The 25363-nt window shown below is 49.7% G+C and overlaps 2 protein-coding genes and 1 long non-coding RNA gene across 6 annotated transcripts in view; 1 reads left to right on the top strand and 2 right to left on the bottom strand.

Annotated features, from left to right (window-relative positions):
- The window catches only part of Shroom1 (shroom family member 1), an 11131-nt gene extending 197 nt beyond the window's left edge, over positions 1-10934 (top strand). Inside the window, exons 1-8 of one of the 4 annotated variants that reach the window (XM_034504365.2) lie at positions 1-170; positions 6853-7823; positions 7909-7964; positions 8567-8764; positions 8963-9508; positions 9595-9733; positions 9849-10121; positions 10234-10934. The exon at positions 1-170 is cut by the window's left edge and continues 190 nt beyond it. In XM_034504365.2, coding sequence (XP_034360256.1) covers positions 6885-7823; positions 7909-7964; positions 8567-8764; positions 8963-9508; positions 9595-9733; positions 9849-10121; positions 10234-10566 — 2484 coding nt within the window. In that variant the 5' untranslated portion in view covers positions 1-170; positions 6853-6884 and the 3' untranslated portion in view covers positions 10567-10934. The remainder of the gene's footprint in view (positions 171-6852; positions 7824-7908; positions 7965-8566; positions 8765-8962; positions 9509-9594; positions 9734-9848; positions 10122-10233) is intronic. The other 3 variants (XM_034504367.2, XM_076936857.1, XM_076936858.1) reach the window with 3 other exon arrangements.
- Positions 10935-21531: 10597 nt separating this feature from the next.
- Sowaha (sosondowah ankyrin repeat domain family member A) lies at positions 21532-24851 on the bottom strand. Its single transcript, XM_034504432.2, has one exon. It carries the CDS (start codon positions 24794-24796, stop codon positions 23159-23161), a length of 1638 nt encoding a protein of 545 aa, XP_034360323.1. The 5' UTR covers positions 24797-24851; the 3' UTR covers positions 21532-23158.
- On the bottom strand, positions 21532-25144 carry LOC143442804 (uncharacterized). Its single transcript, XR_013111300.1, has 2 exons — positions 24848-25144; positions 21532-23037 (listed from the first exon to the last, which is right to left on the bottom strand). It is a non-coding gene; the product is annotated as an uncharacterized LOC143442804 (long non-coding RNA).
- Positions 25145-25363: the final 219 nt, after the last annotated feature.

The raw sequence follows: 25363 nt of genomic DNA, 5'->3' as shown, positions 1-25363 counted from the left end.
GCTCCCAGAGCCCCGCCGCCACTCGAGACTCCCGCCCCTCCTCGGCCGGCGGTGGCGCCTCCCCTGCGGCGGCCGGAGACTGGAGGTGGCGTAGGGAGCTGGAGCCCTGGGCTCGGATGTCACTGAGGGATCGCCGGCGCCCTGGAGTGCGTCTCGGGCTGGAGCCACAGGTACGCAGCGGGACCGGGTGAGGGGGCACACAGCGCGCGGTCCACAGATCCGCTTCCCAGGAGGGAGACACGGACGGGAGGGTCGGGGCGGCGACAGCGGTGGCCACGAAGCAGCTTGACCGTCCTTCTGTCTAGACTTTCCGACTGGGAGTCCAGACTGGGAGTCCAGACTGGCTGCTCCAGTGGAATTGGGCCCCTGGGCACCTTTACTCTCGACCAGGCCTGGCAGAGGACAGAGCTGTCTAGGTGGCCCAGTTGTTGAAGGGAAGCAATGTACACGGTGGCCTCCGCCTCACGACCCTCTGTTCTTGAGCTTCGATTGCTGGAGAATCCGGGTCCCTCCCAATCCCCGATCTTCCCAGACCACGAGCCCCACAGAAAAGGCCTAGAAATGCACTGATCAGAGGCCACCCACTCTCCTAGTGTCCCAAGCGCCCCTTTCCTCACCTCGCTGTGTGGTTCTGCTGCCCCTTGTGGTCCCCAGGGCTTAGCTCCAATGCTCTTTTGCCCTTTGATTAGAATTCGAAGCACCGGGTGTGTGCTCTGCTGGTGACAATGACCATCTATACACTCTGCTTTTTTCTACACCTCCTGGAAATAGGGTCTCACCAGAGTCTGTCCAAGGCCAGCAGAGACTGTATAACCAGCCACTATGTTGTAGAACAGATGTCGCACAGGGCCACACCTTCTAATAGCTTTGGAAAATGGGAGTTTGCCAGAAAGCTCACCCATCAGACCTAGCCTGGAATGCTAGGGTTTAAGACCTGAACATTGAACCCTGAACCTCTGACTCTAGGAGAGTTCGGGAGTGCAGTTACAGCCCTCCAGGTACTGAGGGAAGGCTGGAGGCAAGGAGAGGCCTGCACAGGTCCTCACAGGAAGACAGATGGGAGGTGGCCCTTGAGAGGACAGTTTCATTCCAGATTAGCTTTGAGCTTGTCTTTTCTCCTGTACCTCTCCTGTCCCCTGACCCAGACTTACATGCATTGCCTTGCTGTTCATCAAAGTTTCCAACAAACATTGACAGAAGTCCCAGGTCTGGTTGCTTGCCTGGGTCTACCTTCACTCTAGGTCTAGCCTCCAATGTCAGCTTCATCCCCCAGGCCTGGTGTTCCCACTCTCAAGAGCCCTCGTTTTGAGGCCTGAGCCCCCTTATTCCTTTGTTCAGGTAACAAGTACCTTCCTCCATCCCCAGGATCCCAGTCTATTTTTCTAGCAGACTCTATGCTGCAGTCCCTGCTCTGGGGACAAGTGTGAAAATTCTGTGTTGTTTGTGCTGAAACTCCAAGGCCCGGGTAGCACAGCAAGTTCTACAAAGGGCACAATATGGAAATTCTGCATGGACAGAAACCAGATGCAATAGCATCCCTTAGATAAGCTAGAGACAATAAGAAAACAGATACACATACATGTTTAACGGCTCATTATACATTGGTGTTTTCATTAATGACTGTATTTAATGTGTGTGTGTGTGTGTGTGTGTGTGTGTGTGTGTGTGTGTGTGTTAGTATGGGCATGAGTCACAGTGTGTGACATCAGAGAGGGAATTTTCAGGAGTCCATTGTTACCTTCCACCTGGGTAAGTGTCTTATTTGGGGTTTTACTGCTGTGAACACACACCATGACCAAGGCAACTCTTATAAGGACAACATTTAATTGGGGCTGGCTTACAGGTTCTGAGGTTCAGTCCATTATCAAGGCAGGAACATGGCAGCATCCAGACAAGCATGGTGCAGGAGGAGCTGAGAGTTCTACATCTGAAGGCTGCTGGCAGAATACTAGCTACCAGGCAGCTAGCATGAGGGTCTTATAGGCCACACCCACAGTGACACACCTACTCCAACAGGGCCACACCTACTCTTCTAATAGTGCCACTCCCTGGGCCAAGCATATACAAACCATCACAATGAGACAAGGTCTCTCTTGTTTCTGCTGCTACATAGAGTATTTGAGGGTAGCTGGTCCTCAAGCTTCCTGCTGACTCTCTTGTTTCTACCTCCCATCCCACTGTAGGTAGGCTGAGGTTACTGGTATGCACTACAGCATCTGAATTTCAAAAAGCATTTCCTCTATTTTATGTCTATGTGACCAAGCACATACAATGGTTTTCAGAGGGTGTTGGATCATCACAGTTGGTTGTGAGCTATGTGGGTGCTGGGAACCAAAGCTAGGTTCATGGTCAGTGCTCTTAACTGCTGGGCCATCATCTGTCCAGCCCCTGAATCTGGAGAGCAAACTCAAGTTGTCAGGCCTGCACAGTGGACAGCCCTGCCCAATGAGTCACCTTTCTGTTTCTTAAGCTGTTTTTGTTTTGTTTTTAAGATTTGTTTTTATGTTTTTTTATGTGTATGGGTGTGTTTTGCCTTCATGTATGCGTGTGTACCACATGCATGTCAGTGCCCATGGAGGACAGGAGAAGGCATGGGATCCCCTGGGACTCAAGTCACAGATATTTGTCAGCTGGGGATTGTTAGATGCGGATGCTGAGGAGCTGAATATGGGTCCTATGCAAAAGAAGCAAGTTCTGGTTTTGTTTGTTTGCTTGTTGGATTTTTGAGACAGGTCTTGGCTGGAACTTGCTACGTGGACCAAGCTGACCTCAGATTCAGAGAGAGCCTCCTGCCCCTGCTCCCCAAGTGTTGGAACTAAAAGTGTGTGCCACCACACCCATCATAACAAGTGCTTTTAGCACATCTCTCCAACTCTTAACAATCTCTTTAAGAGATTAAAGGCAATGGCGGTGCGCGCCTTTAATCCCAGCACTTGGGGGGAGGCAGAGGCAGGCAGATTTCTGAGTTCGAGCCCAGCCTGGTCTACAGAGTCAGTTCCAGGACAGCCAGGGCTACAATCTCTCCAGACATCTTAAGCAGTGTTTATCTAATGATAAGAAAATCCTTTGTTGACACAAAAACTCAATAATATAAATTTTCATGGTTTATTTTTTAAATATTTTTTATTTATTTGGGTGTGTAAGAGAGAGAGAGAGAGAGAGAGAGAGAGAGAGAGAGAGAGAGAGAGAACAGACACCCATGACTCAATGTCAATGAGCATGTTGGATTGGTTTTTTTCTCTCTTTTGGGTTTCTAGAATCAGACTCAAGTTGAGTCTTGGCAGCCATTTTACCCAATGAGTCATGTCTCCAGCCTCAAAGCCCCCTTAGAGGAAATATCTTTGTATTTCATCACCTCTACTTTTTGGCATGCCAACATGGCCAGGCATGGTTTAGAAAGATTAAGAAGAGAGTTGGAGAGCTGGCTTAGTGAAGCACCTACTGTATGAGCATGTGGACCTGACCTTGAATCCCCAGCACCCAAGTAAAGAGTAGGGTGCTGTTGCTGGGTGTGCAGGGAGGAGCAGAGATTGGGGGTTCCTGGAACTCACTGGCCAGTTAGCCTAGCCAGATGATGTTCAGTAAAAGAGCCTGTCTCAGCCAGACAGTGGTGGCATACACCTTTAATGAAGCCAGCCTGGTCTACAGAGCGAGTTCTAGAACAGCAAGGGCTATACAGAGAAACCCTGTCTAGAGAAAGAAAAGAAAAGAAAAGAAAAGAAAAGAAAAGAAAAGAAAAGAAAAGAAAAGGAGCCGGGCGGTGGTGGCGCTTGCCTTTAGTCCCAGCACTTGGGAGGCAGAGGCAGGCGAATTTCTGAGTTCGAGGCCAGCCTGGTCTACAGAGTGAGTTCCAGGACAGCCCAGGCTATACAGAGAAACCCAGTCTCGAAAAACAAAACCAAAAAAAGAAGAAGAAGGAGGGGGAGGGGGAGGGGGAGGGGGAGGGGGAGGGGGAGGAGGAGGAGGAGGAGGAGGAGGAGGAGGAGGAAAAGGAAAAAGGAAAAAGGAAAAAGGAAAAAGGAAAAAAGGAAAGAAAAAAAAAAAGAAAGAAAGAAGGGCTGGAGAGATGGCTCACTGGTTAAGAGCACTGGCTGCTCTTCCAGAGGTCCTGAGTTCAATTCCCAGCAACCACATGGTGGCTCACAACCATCTGTAATGGGATCTGATGCCCTCTTCTGGTGTATCTGAAGATAGCTATAGTGTACTCACATACATAAAATAAATAAATAAATCTTTAAAGAAAAAACAAAGCAAAACAAAAGAGCCTGTCTCAGAAAGTAGGGTGAAGCCAAGCTTGGTGGTGTATCCCTTTAGTCCTGGCACTTGGGAGGTAGAGAAAAGTGGTTCTCTGAGTGTTCAAGCCCATCCTGGTTTACATAGGAAGTTTCAGGACAGCCAAGACTACATAATTATGAGAGCCTGTCTCAAAAAGGAGGGGCAATGAAAAGAGATAGAGGAAGACATTAGACATACACCTCTGGCTTCAGGTGCACATACCTGCACATATATCACACACCCCAAATCCTATCTATCTATCTATCTATCTATCTATCTATCTATCATTTATCTATATATCATCTATCACCTATCTATCATCTATTTATCTATATATCATCTATTTATAATCTATCTATCATCTTTATATCTATCTATCTATCTACCTATTTATCTATCTATTTTATTGGTTTTTTGAGACAAGGTTTCTCTGTTTAGCTCTGACTGTCCTGGAACTGGATCTATAGACCAGGCTGGCCTGGAACTTATAAAGATCTGCCTACCTCTGCCTCCCCAGTGCTGGGATTAAAGGTGTGTGCCACCACCACTGCCTAGCAAAAAAAAAAAAAAACCAAAACCAAACCAAAACAAAACAAAACAAACAAAACAAAAAAATTTAAAAAAAAAGAGAAAACTTAGGAGGGGGAGGGGAGAGAGAGAGAGAGAGAGAGAGAGAGAGAGTCTGAACAGCCAGGGTAGACCTTTTAAAAGAATTGACTGTTGACTGTTCTCTTAGGTGCTATCACTCAGTAGCTTCTTGCCCTCCTGAGGTCTAGAGAGTAGAAAGCCTTTGCAAAAAGATCCCCAACCCTGAATGTAAAGACAGGGCTGGGCCTTGCTATACATGAGGAGTCACCAAGCACGGTTACATCAAGATGTCTGGCCCTAGGTCTAGGAAAGGTTCACCTGCCTCTCCATTTTAGGAAGGCTTTTTGCTCCTGGACCCAGTCCCAGCAATGTACAGTCTCCTGCATTTCAGAGAGATGCCCACCTGAATACCAAAGTGTCTGGGAAGCTCAAATGAGCCCGCTTTTGGACCACACCCCCGGAGTGACCACACCCCCAGAGTATGCCACCCTAATCTCTGTACCCTAACCAAGCAGGTCAAGGAAGACAAACTTCCAACAGTTCACTGGGAGTCACAGATCCTCAAGCCTCAGAGCTGCTCTCAGCCAATCCCAGCACAGCCACGCAGGCCTTCCCCCTTGCTCTGCCTCCTGGCACTGGGGAGAGATCAATTTCCAGCCAGTCCTGCTTGCCTGCAGGCTCTGTTTCTTCCTGATAATGCAAGAGTAACCTGGTTATACCCATGGTGGCCAGGGCCTCCTCACCCATTCTGTTGCCTTCCCCAGAAAAGACTAATAGAGAGGGGAGGGGGCGGGGAAGAGGGGGAGGGGAAGGGCCGAAGACAGGAAACCTCTTCTTTTCTACCAAGGACACCCCTCTACCAACTCCCCATGCCTGTCCATTCCCTTGCCATTCAGCAACTATTTATTTAACATTGACTACATGCCAGCACTGGTGCCAGGCACTGGGTGACAAATAAGGGCAGGACCTGTCCCCAGGAAACTCAGGGGTGGGAATGGGAGGAGGAAATAGCAAACAATTGCAGAGTAGGGGTGATGGGTGACTCCTGCAAAGAACCTCAAGACCTCCAAGCTGAGTCCTATGGGTGAAGCGTAAGGGAGGTGGGTGTCTGCTGAAGATTCCTAGACAGACGACAGAGTTGTGGGCCCACCCAGTGTATTATTCTGGAATTTATGGCACTTAAATTTTACTTATTTCCCACTCGGACTTTGGGTTTTCTTGGAGAAAGAGGGACCATGGCAAGGGCTTTGGCCAGGGTTTGCCTCTAGGAAATTGATTTTGGCTACAGTGAACTTGGAGGCATGCCTAGATTCCAGCCAGGGCTCTGTGTGTGTGTGTGTGTGTGTGTCTGGGCCAATCACTTCTTCCTCAGAACCGCGGGGTTCTCATCTGTAAAACAGCACATAGGGAGATGAGGACTAAGATGAGGATTTCTACGTGTATGGCCTGGACCATAAAGGGCACAGAATGGGGAAGAACAGATTGTGAAGCTGCCTTGCCTCTTGCTTCCCTTTTCTGGGCTCCTCTGTGATCTCAATGTTCTTGATCATTGTTTATCAGGGAGAGATCAAACAGAGACGCTAACAGAATGGCCAGGAAGCAGCCTGGGTGGGACTGGGGTTTGAGCATGCCCCTGTTCTCAGCACTGCGGGAGGTGTCAGAGCAGAGGTGCCACTAGGAAAGCCCTGGCAAGGGAGTGGATGATGCAGCAGCACTAAGGTTCCCAGAGCCCAGACTAGCGCGCATCCTATTGCCCATGCCGTGTCAACCACAGAAGTTTCTCTACCATACTGAGAAGATGATGCCAAAGCTAGGGACCATGTGACCAGGGAGAGGACGTGTAAGCCCTCAGTTCTCCATAGTAAAGAAGCCAGCAGGTTGTCCTAGCCTTTACCTGAACCTTTACCCACCAGCCCATCTATGTTTTGGTGATTTTTTTTTTTTTTTTTTTTTTTTTTTTTTGTCGTTGTTCTTTTCGACCCCCACCAGGTCTGCCAACTCCAGTTCCCAACTGTACAACCATGGAGGCCCTGGGTACTGGGAGAGATCGCACCTCCCAGGCCTCAGCCCCTGAAAGCCTGGACTTGCAACGGCTGTCCACGCGCGCCGACTCTGCCTACAGCTCTTTCTCCACGGCGTCTGGTGGTCCCGAGACGTGCACACCATCCCCTGACACCGAGCGCCTCCCTTACCTAGACTGGGACTACGTGCGAGTGGTTTGGGACAGCCGATCCCCTACCTCGAAGGACGCTGTCCTTTCAACGACCCAGCAACCTGGGCAGGCCGTCGCTGGGCACAGTGACCCACAGTCCCAAGAGGTCCAGGAAAGCCTGGGACCACTAAGCAGACAAGACACCCCGCTGCTGTACGCACTGGCCGCCGAGGCTGAAGCTACAGCATGCACCACAGAGCCGCCCAGCCCGCCAGCCTCGCGGGCCGCCTACCGCCAGCGGCTGCAGGGCGCACAGCGGCGAGTGCTGCGGGAGACGTCCTTCCAGCGAAAGGAGCTCCGCATGAGCCTGCCCGGCCGCCTGCGTCCCGCACTCCCCGCGCGACCTCCCACGGTGCACGTGCGCTCCGCCTCCAGCAGCCAGGAGCTAGGAGAAGCGGAGCCGGCGCGCACCGCGGCCCCAGCGCTGGGTGCAGCTAGCCGGGGGCGCCTAGCCAGCCAGCAGCGGTTGTGCTGCTTCTCGGAGCCAGGCAAACTACATCGCGTGGGTTGGAGTGGCGGGCCCACGGACGAGGGCTTGAGAGAGGCTTATTCCACGCAGGAGTTGCAGCGTGGGATGCACGCTAAGTCCAAAGGGCTGCAGGAGACTCTGTCCCTAAGTTCAATGGAGCTGAACTCCGGGTCCGCGGATCTTAGCAGTGCCCATAGGCCGGCGGGTCGGAGTCAGAGTGTTTCAGGCGAGGTCATGGGTCCCTGCACGGGTTCAGAAAGGACTCTGGCCACTGTCCAGGTATGGAAGATAAAGGACGTCGGCTGGTGGGGGGAAGGGCGGCATGTAGGAGACTATGTTTCAAGCCGCTGTTTCCCTGTTCTAGGCTGTTCCTCAAAGAGCAGAAACCCCCAGACCACTGCTTCAGACCAAGCTTTCCAGGTGAGAGACATGGGACACTCTGGGGACAAAGTTGTCTGGAATCAACTTTTACGGGTCTTGCTTTAAAAAGGAATCACTGGTCCTGTATCCATTACTTTTCCTATTGTTGAGACCAAATTCCTGAGAAAGAGGACTTAAAGAAGAAATACTTATTTCAGTTCGTGGTTAAAGAGAGTGGAGTCCATCACGGCAGGAAGGCATGGATTCAGGCAGTGTGAGACTTCTGGTTATTCTCCATCGAGAAACAGACTCCTGCTGGTGCCCAGTGCTCCTTCTCTCTTTTTCTACTTCTGTTCAGTCCTTGAACCCCAGTCCATAGCATGTCACTGTCTTCATTCAGTCAGATTACAGTCTGGGACACTCTCCTCACACATATACAGCTTCCCTCCTCAGTGACACCTCTCTGGAAACCCCCTCACAGTCAGAAGTGTGTCTCCTAGGTAATTCCAAATCCAGTAAAGTTGACAACGGTCTAATCATTACAGGACAGTCTACCTGTCTCAGTCTGAGACTTCTGTCCTTTGCAAACTGTGAGCTCTGCTGTTTCTCTGGTGCAGTGGGAAGGGCCTCTTTCCTGGTCACTGTAGGCTCCCTGCCTCTAGGTTCTGGACTCAGAAGGAGGCTGCAGTGGTGTGTCCTGGAGAGGCCCTACAGACCAAACCAGCTGGCTGTGGTCGGAGACTCTCTGAGACCACAGTGTCTTCTCCGGGCCCCTCCCTCCCTGATGATGAAGTGTTCCTGAAAGAAGCCAAAACACCATCACCTCAAGATTCCCATGTCCCCCAAGGGCTCCCAACCAGGTGAAACCACCCCCCACCCCCGTCAAAGCACAGAGAGACACTCTCCACACACATATACATCTAGAAAATGCCAGAAGGCTGGAAAATCTCTCTTGTAATGCCCAGGTGGTGGGGATGGTGGCAAGCAGCCAGCCCTTGAAAAGTGAGCTCTTGTCTGTACCAGAGTCTTTTCTGATTCACTATCCCTTCCACTTCCAGCCACTCCTACCAACAGTGTGAAAATGGCTTAAGCAAAAAAGCTGGTCAGACTGCAGTCTCAGCAGAGAGCCCCCTCCGTGAGGTTCCAGGGTCCATGGGAGAGGACAACTATTGGCAAGGGGTGAATGGCTCTGTAGATATCTCCAGACCTACAAGCACTCCTAAGACTACAAATGATGACATCCCAACCTTTGACACTAATGGGCCCACTGACCCCTCTGCAGCTACAGAGAAACCCCCCCTCAAGCCTTCCTCAGTCAATGTCTTGAGACCTTCAGACTCTGAAACTTCAGGGCCCCCTCACCAAACTTCCCTGACTTGGGGCCAGCTTGGTTCCAAGCCTACTTGGCCTAGTCGGCATTTTGAGGAGCTGGTTCAGGAGCTGGCCAGACTGGATCCCTCTTTGAGCCATACTCTTGCCGCCCAGCCCGGTCCAGAGCCACCTCTGGGCCTGCTGGATGGGCTTTTACCTGAGGAAGAGATCCAAAGTGCGATGAGGCCAGCCTGTGGGGAGGCTGGAGAGAAGGCTGGTGCATCGGAGGAAGGGTGAGCAACAGACACTAAGGACTCCTGATTCTGTGTATCTGCGGTCTAAGGCAGAAAAATTCAGAGAACTTTGGCTTTGTCCTCAGGTCCTGCGGACGCCACTTCACCCAGGACCTGCCGACTTCACAGGAGGCATCAAGTTCTGAAAACTCTACCCATGACCCAGTGCCTGACCAATTAACTGGCCAGGGATTCCCAGAAGGAAACAGCACCCAGGCCAAGAAAGTGAGTGAGGGTAGGGTGACAAGAGGGGTGGAAGCTGGGTGGGGCTGCGGCTTAGCGACTCTTTGGAGAAATCCGGACTTGGCCCAGTTTTTGAATACCTAGGCCCTCCCGGCAGGTGGAACTAGCTCGCCTCCTCCAAAAGATGCTGCAGGATCTTCACGCTGAGCAGGAGCGACTGCGGTGGACAGCCGCAGACTGGACCCAACGCAACGGAGTTCTGGAAGCTGCAGTGAGCCAGGCCTGTACACCCCGGGAGCTGGAACGGTTCCGCCGGTTCATGACTGATCTAGAGCGCGTACTTGGTCTTCTGCTTCTGCTAGGCAGTCGCCTGGCCCGTGTAAACCTCGCCTTGGCTAGGGCTGGCTCAGACAGCGACCCTGATGAGAGGGTAAAAGAGGTTGGGGTTGGGGGAAGAGCAGGGTTTGGAGGGGTCTTCGTTCTACCGCCGGGATCACCCCGGAAGCAGCGGTGTTCATTGCGCCCTCTCCCGGTGGTTCCAGGCCTCTCTGCTGCAGAGACTCCTGCTTCTGCAGCGACAGCAAGAGGACGCTAAGGAACTGAAGGAGCATGTGGCTCGGCGGGAGCAAACCCTGCGTCTGGTGTTGGAACGGGAGCTGCCCGCAGAGCATCTGCGCTCCTACTGTGTGCTGCTAGCCGCCAAGGCCAGGATCCTGTCACAGCAGCGCAGCCTAGACGATCGAATCCGGTTCCTTAAAGAACAGCTGGACAGTATTTGGAGCGACCTCAGCCATCATCCCCTTTCTCCCAGACTGTCCTGGGCCCCAGGAATCCGTCCTCTAGACAAACAACCTTTTCTTGCTACCCTTATCTAGTTACCTGTGGCGGAGGTGGGAACGTTGTCCTAGACTCACCCGCAGCTGGGAGCATGCTTTATTGGGAGCTTTCCCCTGAGAGAGTAGGGAGGAGTCAGACCAGGCCTTCCCAGGACACATCTTCCCATAGTGTTCTCCTGAGACCTTATTCAAGTTTGTAATTGGGAGTTAATTTGTGGGTCTTAAAAACTGCAGTATTCAAAGCCTGGCCTGGTGGTGTAGCTGAAATCCCGGCTATATGGGAGGCTGAGACAGAAAAATTTCAAGTTCAAGGCCTATCTGGGCTACAGAGGGAACTCAAAGCCAGCCTGGACAACTTAGGAGACTCTGCCTCAAAATAAAACGTAAAAAGAGGTTCTTCCAGAGAATATGGGCTCCATTTCCGGCATCCATACTGTATGGCTCACTCACTTCTGCAACTTCAGTCCCAGGGTATCTGACACTCTCTGGCTTGCACACAGGTGGTGCACATACATACATGCAGGCAAAACACCCCCGAATAAACAATTTAAAAATAACTTAAAGAGAGGGCTGCAGATAGAGCTGGGTTGTAGAGTGCTTGCTTGTCATGTGTGAGATCCCAGGTTCAATCCCTCGTAGAGCATCCACAAAAGCAAAGCACGACCAAGGATCATAAACACTGCACGCTCCCCGTGTAATGGCGAGTCCCTCCGGTAGAGTCAGTGGGAGGTGGAAGGGTCGAGAGAGAACACTGCCGCTTAAGGTGTAAACAAGCATTGTATTTCCTTTTCTAATACAAGGCAAAGTGTGTGCGTGTGCGTGTGCGTGTGCCTGTGTGTGTGTGTGTCATTGACAAAACTCCAGCAGCGGTCCAAGCTGACCAGAATGGAAGAGGGACTTGAGTGTCTGTCTGGCCAACCAATGTCTGGGGAGACTGGAGAAAACCAGGTTTGAAAGCAGGAGGGGCCGAGGAGCACTCCACTACCCCTCCACCACACCCAGGCAATTGCTAACTGCCCCAGTAACTAGATCACCAGCACAAAAGCTTAGGTTTTGGGCCAGTGAGATGTCTCAGCTGGCAAAAGAACTTGCTGGGCAAGTCTGATAACCTGAGTTCAAACCCCAGATACTACAGAAGAGAACCAACTCCCAGAAGTTGTTGGGTTTTTTTAAATTTATTTACTCTTTTATGTATGAGTACACACACTGCTGCTGTCCTCAGACACACCCAAAAAGGTTATTAAATTCCATTACAGATTACAGATGGTTGTGAGCCACCTTGTGGTTGCTGGGAATTGACCTTTGGAAGAACAGTCAGTACTCTTAAACACTGAGCCATCTCTCCAGCCCCCAGTTGTCTTTTGACCCAACATGAATGCTGTGGCATTGACATACCCATATGCAAACACATGGCTTTATCTAACCATCACCAACCAACTATGCCACCTCCAAAATAAATAAATAAATAAAAATAAAGTCCACTGAATTTAGAGTCTGTCGTCATAGCACTTGACAGAGAGAGGTGGGAGGTTTTTCTTAAGAACCACGAGTTACAGACCAACCTAGCAACATATTGAGACCTCTCTCCCTACATACACACCACAAAACACAAAATATGTCTTATCCAGCTGTTGGTTGGAGACCAGCTCTGAATCAGCCAGACAAGAAGGGAGCAGAGGGAGGGAGTTGAAGATGAGGCCTAAAATCCCAGAAATGAGGCTTGTACTATGTTTGGAAAAGGCTGACTGTGGGGTGGTATGTGATGGTCCAAAACACAGGACAAACCTGTCTCCATTTGTCCAGCAGGCCCATGCACAGACAACCGGCTCTGTGAATTAACATGAGACTGGCTTCAGTATCTCAGCTGCAAACAGCAGGGCTAAGAATATTTTCTCTCAAAAGCTCAGGGTATTTTTGGAAGTTGGGCACATTAAAGGGAGCATGTATGTGTATTTAAAGCCTACAGACCTCAAAGCGAGAAATCACCGCTTCTGGGCTTGTTTTCTGATGTGTATTGTCACTAAGTGCAAATGGCTGAGAATTGTAAATGGCCGTATTCATACTAAAAGCATCAGCTGCAACAGTCGGGCTATTGAGCACAGAACAATGTTCTCATTGTTGAGATTTTATAAAAAGCATATGGGGCTCCTGCGGAGGCCATTGGGCGCTCTAACGTTATGCTTTCCTTTTGTTGCTTTGAACCCTGTGGGCAGAATCTCTCGGCACCAAGGTCTCTTGGATGAGCCTTCTGCATGGAAACTACTAATCTCTGCCTGTTGCCCTATGCAATTCCCATTGCATGCTTCTATTATGATATTCTTAGAAACACACCTAACATTGTCCACTCAGCCAATGGAAAGTGTGTATTTCAAAGCACTTCTAGCTTATGGGTAAGGATAGGGACGACTGCTATCTTCGGCTAGAACAAACCTTGGTTCTGCGCTGGGTTTTTCGAAGGGGGAATAACGAGATTTCCGTCCTCAACCCTGACAGTTTTTGAAAGCCACAGTTCCAGGGCTGGTCCTTGTGTCCAGCCTGATCTTGTTTCCTCGCCTCAGTTTTTTTTTTTTTTTTTTTTTAAATTATCAAATCATAATTTTTACTTTTTAACACAGGGGTTATAAATACGACCTTGCCTCGGTGGGGGTTTTTTGTTTTTGCTTTGTTTTGTCTTGTTTTTTTGAGGGCACTCAGGAATTCACAACAGAGCATTCCAGACGTCAAGATTTTGGGGGTACCTGAAACCTGATGCGTTGGCCCTGCGGTAAACCGCCAGCAGATGGCACTGTTTCCTTACCATGGAAACTTCCACCCACACAGTGGCCACCAGCAGCCTGGGGAACTCGCACAAGCTCCAGGCTAGCCACCAGGATTTGGCCGGCTCTGATGGGCAATGTCCCCGTTGGGCTTGAAAGCTGGAATTGAGCCTTTTGCTTCTGTCAGAAAGAAATTCTGGCTAGTTAAGAAGGAAAAGACTAGCTTGCCTTTCATTGCCACCAGGCCTATGTTGGAAAATTGTTGATCAAATGAGATGTGTCGAGGAGGGAAGCCGGGGATGTGGGCCCAGAGTATCCATCCAGGAATGTATCTGTCCACCGCCTCCACAGCTTGAGCAGTGATTCGGTGTTGCTCACGCCCTCAGTTGCTGGATGTTTGGCTTGGGTTGTTGTTGCTGGGCAACAGGCATAACCGCCGGCCTCCCGCTCATTCCGCCCCCGCTGTTCCTCCTCCTCCTAAGAATTTAATTGGTGTACTTTTTTACTTTAATACTGTAAATTGGAAATGAAATGGGGAAGCTGTGTTCTTCGACACCCCAAGCTGTCGAGAACATTCTGCTCGTTACAAAACGTACCTCAGCCAGTAACTAGCGGAAACTCTGGATCCTCACTGATACTGATGGAGGCGCTGGCCATTCAGATGGCAGAGGTTCCCAGGGAAGGTTAGGGCAAATGCACTGTACCCAGAAGAGGTAAATGGAGGGATGAGGAGTACACGTGCTGTGAAAGAATCCTCTAAAGATCCCTAGTGTTAACTATCACAGCCGGGCCACTGCTTAGGGGGACACTGCCTGTTATCGTTGGCATTTAAATCATTCCGCATTTCCCACCAGGAGAATTTGTTTTTCCTCTGCGGGAGAGGGATGAATTAAGATATCTTCTTTCTCTCCCATCCTCCATCCCCTGCTCGATGCTTTCTCTTCTTTTCCCCCATCTTCCCCTTCTACTTCCCCTCCTTCCTGGATCCTCTCTTTTTCCTTCAGAGATTTAAGTCCAGAGTGTAGCAGCTCCCCATGCTGAGGCCAGTTTCTGAAGACAAAAGGCTGAAGGCTGCCAGGAGAGGAAAAACAAATCTACTTATGAAACCATTTCTCCTTCTTCTTGTTATTATTTAAAACGGCAGCACCCGATCTGGCTTGTAGTTATGGAGCCGCCATGTTCCTGACTAGGCTAGGCCTGAGGTCATGAGCAGCGGCGTGTCTGCTGCCACCGGGGCCCAGGTAGCCCAATCAGGCGGCCAGAGGCACAGGCCCTGCCACCCACCAGACATCAGCATGGTAATGGCTCAGTCAATCTTCCACACTGTCTCCTCAGGGCTGGGCTGAGCCCAGACCATCCCGCCATCCACGTGGTACCCAGTAGAAAATGAGATTCTAATGTTTAAAGATTATCCAATAGCTTTATATATTCGGTAATGCTCAAATAACAAGATGCCCACACAATTAGAAATGCTAATCAATTAACTAACCTAGATATAAGTTGTTACCCAGGGCTGCTCCCAATACATGCATGGTTCTCCATTCTCCTACATCTCTGCCTCCTTCCTAGCTCCTCCTCTTCCTTCTCCTCTTCCTCTCCTTACTCCTCCCACCTTAGCTCCTCCACATATTGCAGGGAAAATATGCCGCTACATCCTCCTCCTTCTCCTCTCCCTTTTTTTCCTCTTCCTCCTCTTCCTCTTCCTCCTCCTCCTCCTCTTCTAGATTTATCTATGTTTACTATTTTGCCTGCATGTATGCCTGTATGCGTGCTGCATGCATGCTTGGTGGTGCTTTTGGAGATCAAAAGAAGGAGGAGGCAGATTCCCTGAATCTGGAGTTATAGATGGTTGTGAAGTGCCATGTGGGTGCTGGGAATTGAACCCAGGTCCTCTGCAAGAGCAAGCAGTGCTCCACCTCTCCAGCCCCTGAGAGCATCTTTATAAGGATTGACAGGTGCTTTCAGCTCTCATGGTGGCAGTCTAGGTGGGGATGGTAAGGATAGTAGAGGAATGTGAACTAAGAAAGGCAGTGTTCACAGAATCAGGAGATATTCGTGAGTTTGAGGCCAGCCTGGTCTACAGAGTAAGTTCCAGGACAGCCAGGGCTACATAGGCAAACCCTGTCTTGAAATACCACCCCATCCCAACACCCCACAAAAAAGGAAGGAATAAAGAGAGATAGCTCAGTGATTGAGGGTACCAGATGCAATCCTGACAACAACCCAGTTTCATCTCTGGGACCTGCATGCACAGCAGAAGGAAAGAGCTCACTCCTGAAAGTCATTCCCCAGCCTCCACACATGTTCTCTCTCTCTCTCTCTCTCTCTCTCTCTCTCTCTCTCTCTCTCTCTCTCTCCTCTCTCTCCTCTCTCTCTCTCTTCTCTCTTGTTCTCTCTCTCTCTCACACACATGCACATAACATAAAAAATTAATAAAATATTGAAAGAGTGATACTGTTGGTTCTGAAGATGATGGTTATTAATTTGAGACAAGGCCTCAAGTACCCCAGGCTAGCCTTGAGCTCTGTATACTGATACTCAGGATGTCATTGAGTCACTGGTTTTCTGCCTTCACCTTATGAGGTTACAGGAATATACCCCCATATTCACCTTCTAATGATTCTAATTTTATTTTTTTAATTTTTTTGTTTTTCAAGACAGAGTTTCTCTGTATAGCTCTGGCTGTCCTGGAACTCACTCTGTAGACCAGGCTGGCCTCCAACTCAGAAATCTGCCTGCCTCTGCCTCCCAAGTGCTGGGATTAAAGGCGTGCACCACCACTGCCCGGCATGATTCTAATTTAAAAATTTTTTTTTTAATTTTGGAGAAAAGGTCTCACTATGTACCCATGGCTGACCTAGAACTTATCAATGTAGACCAGGCTGACCTGGAACTCACAAGAAGTACTCCTGCCTCTACTTTCTTGAGTGTTGGGATTGAAGGCAGGTACCATCATGTCTGCCTTAGATCTAAATATGTATATATGTATGTGTCTATTTAAATTTTAAATATATAAATACATATACACACATACACAGAGAGAGACAGAGAGAGGCAGATGCAGAGAGAGGCAGAGAGAGAGAGAGAGAGAGAGAGAGAGAGAGAGAGAGTCAGAAAAGGAGACCAGGGGAGCACATAGCTGAAATAGCAAAGTTAGAGGAAGGAGGGAAGGGAAGCCCATGAGGTGGAGAAGTTTAGGGTAAGAGGCAGGGTGACTCCTGTACACTCCTCACCATGGCTACTTAAAAGACAACTATCAGTTCTCAGGACACGCATTAGACCAGAGAGCTTGTGAGAAGCAGTGGTGGGCAAGCAGGGGCTGGCACCCCTGTGACTACTAAACAATAAAGTGATGGTTTAGAAAAAAAAAAAAGAGAGAGAGAGAAAGAGGCAGGGTGAGTAGGTCCAGGATGCTAGCACTAGCTATATAACAGGTCCTTGAAATACTAAGGGAGCCTGGAGGCCATCATACATGGTTTTTTGTTGTTGTTGTTTATTTGTTTGCTTTTGTTTGTATTTTTTGTTTTTTCAAGAAAGGGTTTATCTGTGTAGCCCTGGCTGTCATGGAACTCACTCTGTAGACCAGACTGGCCTCGAACTCAGACATCTGCCTGCCTCTGCCTCCCAAGTGCTGGGATTAAAGGCATGCACCACCGCCTGGCCATCATATAAGTTAGTATGACAGTAGACACCACAGATAGCCATTTGTTCTTTCTATCAGTGATAAAAGGACTGGCTCCTTGGGTAGTTCCTAAGGAATGCTGGCTTTTGTCTAATTGGCAGAATTTGGACCTGACAATGAGACCCTGTCTCAAAAGAACAAAAAATTATTATTTTATGTATATGAGTGTTTTGCCTGCATGTATGTGTCTGGTACCTGGTGCCTGCAGAATCCAGAGGAGGGTGCTGGATCCCCTGGAACTGGGGTCACAGGTGGAGTGGTACCAGAAGCTACCGTATCAGTGCTAGGAATAGAACCCAGGTCATCTAAAAAAGCAGTCAGTGCTCTTTTCTGCTGAGCCACTGCTCTGGCTCTGTTGATTCTGTTTGAGCTACTAACATACAAAGGTGGGTTAATTTCCCTTTACTGGGAATCATTTTTCCTAATAGAAGGAAGTGTGTTTGTTTGAAAACACAAATATGATTATAGGAGGAAGAGAAGGAAGAAGAGGAGGAGGGGAGGAGGAAGAGGAGGAAGAAGAGGAGGAGGAAAATAATAATAATAATAATAATAATAATAATAATAATAAGAAGAAGAAGAAGAAGAAGAAGAAGAAGAAGAAGAAGAAGAAGAAGGATGTACAGCAAATCCTAGAAGCAACTCATTGTCCCCCCACCCCCACCTGCCATACCACTCAGGTTGCAGATCTCCAAGAGTCCTAATTGTTCACTTGGTGTAGTTCCTCCTCCCCCAGCCTTCGCAGAATAGGAACTGCCCGTCTTACATCCCACAGAGGAAGGAGATGGAGTGTGGAGAATAGCTCCAAGTCACTGTTTTAGTTTCTGTCCACATGATAAAAGCAAAATAAGGGACTGAAGCTTTAATCCGACTGGCAGTTCCAGGGCACAGTCCATCTGGGCAGATAATTCAAGGCTACTGGAGGTTGGAGCAGCTGATCACACTGTGTCCAAACAGGAAGCAAAGAGAGATTAATATGACCGTGCTGTTGCCCAGATTCCTTTCTCTGTTCTACACAGTCCAGGATTCCCTGCCCAGGGTGTGGTCCCACCCAAGATCAAGTAATATAATCAAGGTAATCCAATGATTTCAGATTCAGGTTGCCAACACTGACCCTCACAGTCAATAAATGGGTTTAGGGGTGATGCGATGCCTTTAGCCACTTAATAGAGGTGAACACGTTTCTTCCAATCTTTGCAGCCTCTTTAGCTTCCTGACTTAAAAATCTAGACATTAATGGGCCAGGGACATGGTTCAGTTCTTAAGAGCTTGGTGAGCAAGCATGAAAATCGGAGTTCAGTCCCCAGAACCAATATTAATGCCAGATGGGCATGGTGGCCCACCTCGGGGATCCTTAGAACAAGCTGGCTAGGAAGACTAGCTATATTCATGAATTCTAGGTTGACTGAGAGACCCTGCCTCACTGCAAAAAAGTGGAAGAGCGATTGGGAATTATTTCAGCCATCAACCTTAAGCCTCCACATGCATTTGCACCCACCCACCCACATGTACCACCCAATATGTGTCTATGTACGTGCACATGCGCAGACACACGCACAAATGGGGCGGATGAGGAAAGCATCCAGATACTGAGTCTATGCCATACACAAGGCCTGTTAATAACCTCGGCAGATTGAAACTACATCTGTGCCAGGCAGTGGTGGCGCATGCCTTTAATCCCAGCACTTGGGAGGCAGAGGCAGGCAGATTTCTGAGTTCAAGGCCAACCTGGTCTACAGAGTGAGTTCCAGGACAGCCATGGCTACACAGAGAAACCCTGTCTTGAAAAACCTAAAAAAGAAAGAAAGAAAGAAAGAAAGAAAGAAAGAAGGAAGGAAGGAAAGAAAGAAAGAAAGAAAGAAAGAAAGAAAGAAAGAAAGAAAGAAACTGCATCTGGAACATACTTTTAACAAACACAGCTTACGGATTAGTTACCTGTGCCCTGAATCTTCATTAGGCAAGAGAGGCTTGTTCTAGGGTAAACCCCACCTCCACCAAAGGCGATGTAAAACACTCCAAGTTTGCTGTGGCTGGGACTCACACACATCTACATCAACAATGAACTTGTCTTCCATTAAAAGAGTCTCCTGGGCCAACCTTTACTACCTTAACTGCCTGAACAGTTCATGTTTCTATTACATTTATTTATTTATTTATTTATTTATTTATTTATTTATTTATTTACATGTGTCTGGGTATTTCATTTCATGGTGTGTGTGCGCGCGACTCTCTCTCTCTCTCTCTCTCTCTCTCTCTCTCTCTCTGTGTGTGTATGTTTACTTGTGTGCAGGTGCTAATGTGTGGGCACACGTGCATACCCACATGTATGATCTCCAGAGGACAACCTCGGGCGCCTTTCCTCAGATGTTGTCCACTTGGACTTTTAATTTGTTTCTTCTATGGATTTTTATTTTGTTTTTAGCAGGATCCCTCAGTAGTCTGGATCTCACTAAGTAGGCTAGGCTGCCTGGCTCCAGGGAATCCCCTGTCTCTGCTTTCCCAGCACAGAGAATACAAGAACATACCATCACACCTTAGTTTTATCTCATCATCATCATCATCATCAATTTACTTATTTGCATGAGTGTTTTGTCTGCATACCACTTGAGTGCCTGGTGCCCAGGGAACTCAGAAAGGATGTCTGACCTCCTGAACTGAAGTTCAGAGGTTGGAACCACCATGCTCCACCAGGCTGAGAAGCAAAAGCCAGTCCTCTGGAAGAGCAGCCAGTGCCCTTAACCCCAGACCCACTTCTCCAGCCCCACACCAGGCTTTTTTGTTTGTTTTTTTTTTTTTTTTTTTAACAATTTTGTATATTTTTATTTTATGTGCATTGGAGTTTCACCTGCACGCATGTCTGTGTGAGGGTATCAGATCTTGGAGTTACGGACAGTTGTGAGCCACCATGTGGGTACTGGGAATTGAATCCAGGTCCTCTGAATGAGCAGTCCGTGATCTTAACCACTAAGCCATTCCTCCAACCCCCATTTGTTTTTGTTTGTTTGTATTGGTTTTTTATTTGTTTGTTTTTGAGACACAGTCTCTCTATGTAGCCTTGGCTGTCCTGGAATTCACTGTTTAGACCAGGCTAGCTTTGAACTCATAGCAATCCACTTGTTTCTGCCACCCAAGTGCTGGGATTAAAGGCAAGTGCCACTACATCTGGCCACCTGGATTTTTTTTTTTTTTTTAATGTGGATTTTTTAGGATCTAATTTAGGTTCATGGGTTTATGGAAACAAACACTTTACCAACTCACCTCTCTCTGTCTCTGTCTCTGTCTCTGTCTGTCTCTCTCTCTCTCTCTCTGTCTCTCTCTCTCTCTCTCTGTCTCTCTCTCTCTCTCGTTCTTTGGCTATCAACTAATGATTTTCTCTTAAGAAAATAAATATGTGGCTCTTCCCTGATCCTGATACCAGCACTGTCATTCTTGCCGATTTCCTGCACAGTTACAGAACAGTCTTGATCTGCGAGGGAACAGCAATGGTTCCTAACACCCAGGCTGTGGGGTTATTGATTCTTAGCTCTTAGCAAATGATTCACACCACTTGGAGGTTTTTAGGGTACTGGGGAAATACGAAGACTCCTCTGGCGGCTGAAATAGCTCTCCTGGGAGGTAAGCTCTCCGTGATCACTGGTTCTCTTTATTGCTCCTTAGCTGGGATCTCGTCTCTCAAGGCAGGTCATGTCTGCCCCCTGGGACCTTTGTCACCCCTTCTCAGTCAGGCTTTTCCTTCACCACAAAAAACCTCTAATGTTTCATTCTGTCTCCTGGAGCTTGAGCTGCACCAAATTGCTGTGATTATTGCCTCTCCACATTTTATCTGCAGAGGCAGAAGATTTAATTTGCATTTTAAAATAATTTATGCAGACTAGCTAGAGTTCCCTGCAGGGGAGGCAGAGAGAGTGGGATCAGGGCTTGCATTTATCCGTGGTTCATGGCTATAATGCCTGTGTGATTGATTCTTTTCCTTTGCAAAGAAATTCAAACTCTTTGAATATAGAATGCTTGAAAGGGGGTGGTGGAAACATAAAGAGGCATTGCATAGATAGAACAGGATCGGATGTAGCCAGCGGGTAATTTTGTCCAATATGGAAGACACCCTGGATTCACTCTCTAGCCCTAGGGGTGGGGGTGGGGAAAGGAGGAAGGGAGGGAGGTAAAAAGGGAGGGAGGTAGCATGGTGGTCCAGCAGGTACAGCACTTGCCTTGTAAGCCTGACAACCTACATTCAGTGTTGGATCTCACAGTGAAGGAGAGAACCGACTCCTGAAATTTGTCTCCTGACCTCATCATATGCTTCCGTGGCACATGCAGACCCACACTCCCCCCTTCTCACACAGAACAAGATGTTATTGTTATCGTTATTTTAAAGTACGTAGAGGTATGGAGTCCAGAGTTACAGGAGGCTGTGAACTGACTGATGTGAGTCCTGGGAACCAAACTGGGGTCCATTGCAAGAGCCTTTAACATTCTAGGCTTTTAACCACTGAGCCATCTCTCCAGCCCCAATAATAACAGTCCACTAAATAAGGAAAACCAGAGAAGGGCACCGCACACAAGCAGAAATAAAAACAGAAACTGTTTATTTCATTGCTTAAATCGTTCCATAATTGGCTGTTGGGGTGTCTTTAATGATTTCAAAGTCTCACCGACATATATAGGGAAGGAAGCCATACTGTGTGCCACAAGAACCATTCTGTATGACTGATGGCATGCAAACATAACTTTTAAAGACAGTAATATCATGATTTGATACAAAAAGTTGACTGAGCAGATAGATTTCATACCTTAAAAAGAAAGGGGTACTTTTACAATTCTACTATGCCCACCGGGACCTCTTGGCCCATGAGCCTGTGCTATCCATAGGAAGGAGCAAAGGTGCAGGGCTAAACTGATCACTCTAGGTCGCTATCTACATCTGCTATGTCAGGTGGTTTCTGAAAAACCAATGCCTCATACTTATTTGTTCAGACCTTTCATATAGAAAAGCAGCAATCACTTCCGTTTCTATTAGTCAGTTCTCTTTTTTTCTGCTATAATAATTGTTTGTTTAACTAGTCACCCATTGCACTGAAAACTATGGGTTCAGAATTCACAATAAAATCACAATTTAAAAAAATTAAAATGTCATGCCTAATCAAAGTAGCCACCAGTTAGGGTTGCACACAAATACATTCCAGAGTAGTTTAAAATGATTTACCAAAATGTCTCTTTCTCTCAAGATGCACTTCTTTTTGTTTGTTCGGTTTTTGCTCATTTTGAGTTTTTTTTTTCCCCTTCTGGTGCGGTGTGTGTGTGTGTGTGTGTGTGTGTGTGTGTGTGTGTGTGTGTTTTGTTTTGTTTTGAGTCAGAGTTTCTCTGTGTAGCCCTGGCTGGTCTGGAACTTGCTCTGTAGACCAGGTTGATCTTGAACTCACAGAGATCCGCCTGCTTCTGCCTCCCCAGTGCTGGGATTAAGGGTGTGGGCCACAAGCCCAATCATGCCCTTGCTTCTCAATATTCACAGTATAATTGGAATTAGTTACATTCATTAAGCTCACAGTAGTTACTCCATGTTCAAGATTCCAGAATCTGGACCGCCTACGATGAGGTAGGTAAGCTTAGTGTTGTTGGCTTAGGGTTAATTTCTTTTAGACTCAACCATCTCTTTTTAAAAGATAGATTTCCAAAATACTTAGCAAAAAAAACTGAAAATGTCTTACTACTTTGCCTAAAAACAGAAAAAAATAGAATTTCAAAAGGTATTATCAAAGTTGCTGTTCTTCATTTTAATTTAAAAAGAGAATAAAAGCATCAAATTACAAAGCCACTACAGATCTTAAAGTTGCCATCTTTGAACATCTAGAGAGCCACCCTCTACTTCTGATTTGGGAATGTGTCCACGTAGAGGCCTCTGGTTAACACCTCCAGGGGCCAGACCAGCTGCTGCCCCTTAACCTTTGACCCTTAACTCCAAGTCTCCTCCCGGATCAGGCACGGCTGCTTGGTTCCTCTTCCGGGGAACAAGAATCCCATCTTTGTAGGCACATCAAATTTCAAACAGAAGCTGGAGGCCCATCTGGGTACAGCAGGCTGCAACAGATAATATTGGAAGTGAGACAGGCTGCAGGTGTTGGGCCTGTCTTGGACAGGCTTAGACGATGTGCCACAGGCCCTGGTAGGTCAACCAAGACCTTGGTAGCTCCACGGCCATTCAGGTTGGAGGGGGCAGACTGGGCACTAAACCAGCTAAAGGTCCTGGAGTGGGTCGACGAGAGATTTCTGTGAAGGATGGCAAGCCACCACGAATCTTGGTCTTTTTTCGGGGAGCCATGGGCGAGGCACCCAAGAATTTGCTGAAGGAGCTTGACTTCTTCAAGCCACGGGCCAGGTCCTGGAGCATCAAGTCGTCGGCCAGGACGCCCAGAAACGCGCTAGTGGTGGAGCCAAGGATGGTGGCGGCCACCTGCACGGGGTGCCGAGACACAAGGCTCCCACTGCCACCACCGGCCCCATCGGACTCCGTGGTAGATCGCAGGCCAGGGTCACCCAGTAACCGCCGCAGCGCGTAGGAGGAGCCAGGCCGCAGGTACTGGTAGGCACGCCGGCCGCTGTAGTCGCGGACGTGCACTTGGGCCCCCAAGCGCACCACCAGCAGCACCGCGGCATCCTCGTGGCCATGCAGAGCCGCCAGGTGCAGCGGCGTGTAGCCACCGTGCGAGCGCGCGTTCACGTCCACGGGAGCGCCCCCACGCCGCGCCACCTCCACCAGCTGTAGAGCCATCTCCCGGTCGCCGCTCTTGGCCGCCCAGTGTAGGGCGGTGAAGCCGGACATGAAGTCGCGCTTGGCAGCCAGGCCGCGGTCTCGCAAGAGCAGCCCGTGCAGCTGGTGACTCCAACGACCGCTGGCCGTGCGCACCAGCCACTCGTGCTCCGTGGGCTCCAGGGGCACCGCGGGTGGCGGCGGCGGCGCGACGGGTACCTCCTCCGTGTCCGGGCTCAGCAGGCGCGGGCCGGCGCGCGACAGGCGCCTGAGATGCGGGGAGCGGCCGGGTCCCAGGTGAAGCCCGGACTCCTCTACCGAGAGCCGCCGCAGGAGCATCGGGGAGCCCCGTGGACTCGGTTCCTCCGACCGCTGGCGGCGCAGGCCCTGCTCTTCCGCGCGGATCCGCAGCGCCGCGGGGCCGGGGACGACGCAGCGCACAGGCAGCATGCAAGGCTTCTGCGGTGGCACTTGCGTCGTGGGGGGTGCAGGCTCCAGGCCTGGCGACTCTGTGCTCGTCAGGGCCAGCCCCGACGGCACGCTGGCAGGTCGGGCTAGCTCCGAGGACCGAGGTAGCTTCGGATCCTCGGGTCCCCCGGGCTGTGGCGCTGAGCCTGATGGAGCCTCAACCTGGGTGACCCCTGAGGGTGGGGTCTCAGAGGTGTGCTGTAGCTCGGATGGTGAGGAGTCCTCCGCCGGTTCCCCTGACGGCTGTGAGGATTGGGGAGCCCCGGGGGCACAGTTGTCCTCCGTTGGGACAACAGCGCACTCAGCTAGCGCGGCTGGCACCCCAGGGCCGGAGGGGAGTGGGGCCTCGGGTCCTTCCGGCGGCCGCGGCTTCTTTCTCAGCACCACGAACTTGACCCCGTCCAGCTCCTTCACCACGGCCACGTTGTTGACGAACTGCTTGAAGCGGTCCCTACGGGCCGCGCGGCCCCGTGGGTCCCCAGCGTCCAGCAGCGGCTTGAAGCGGCTCAGCAGCTCCGAGTTGCGCACCTGCCCTCCGTTCTCCCGCAGGAAGCCCAGCACCGCTGCCTGGCTCACCCCTGCGGCGGCGGCGGCGGCAGCGGCAGCGGCTGCCAGCGCCATGCTCGGTTCCCTGCGACTCCGGGGTCGCCCCAGCCGCCCAGCCCGGCTCACCTGGGGCTCTGATCCCCGAAACTGGACTGCAGTCACGCCCTCGCCACCGTGCTGAGAAGTCTCCGGGCGAAGGGCACCTGGGACTCCTACCCTCCGCCTGCGTCGAGCCTGGCCCCCAGACTAGGGGGTAGGTTGCTGCCGAGAGGTCCTGTCCAATGGGCGCCGGGCTCCATGCCCCTGCGCGGTGCTCGGCTTACAGGTGACAGCTGCCACTGGAGGTGCTGAGGGAATGGGAAAGCGGAACCTCTCTGCACTGCCCCCACCCCAGCCCCGGAATTAAAGGCACCGCGTTGCTCTTCAGCTCCACTCCCGGTTGCTAGGTGGGTGTGTTCCCTGGGGATGTTGCAGTGGATGGGCGAGGCGTAGATATTTATTACCTTCTGTTTACCACACTATTTACCACAAAATAAAAGCAATATTTTACATACATGTGTCTTTGCACTACATGTATTGCATTACTACCTCTCAATTTCTGATGCAAAATTCACAGCAAGAACAGTTCGCTGTGTGGTATTG

This window comes from Arvicanthis niloticus, chromosome 6 (genome assembly GCF_011762505.2).
Source record: "Arvicanthis niloticus isolate mArvNil1 chromosome 6, mArvNil1.pat.X, whole genome shotgun sequence".
In the NCBI taxonomy this organism is placed as follows: domain Eukaryota; kingdom Metazoa; phylum Chordata; class Mammalia; order Rodentia; family Muridae; genus Arvicanthis; species Arvicanthis niloticus.
This window is presented reverse-complemented; position numbering and strand designations above follow the sequence as displayed.

What these genes read in the sequence shown, in the direction of transcription:
- Sowaha (XM_034504432.2), bottom strand. Translation starts at nt 24,796, where the DNA reads ATGGCGCTGGCAGCCGCTGCCGCTGCCGCCGCCGCCGCCGCAGGGGTG.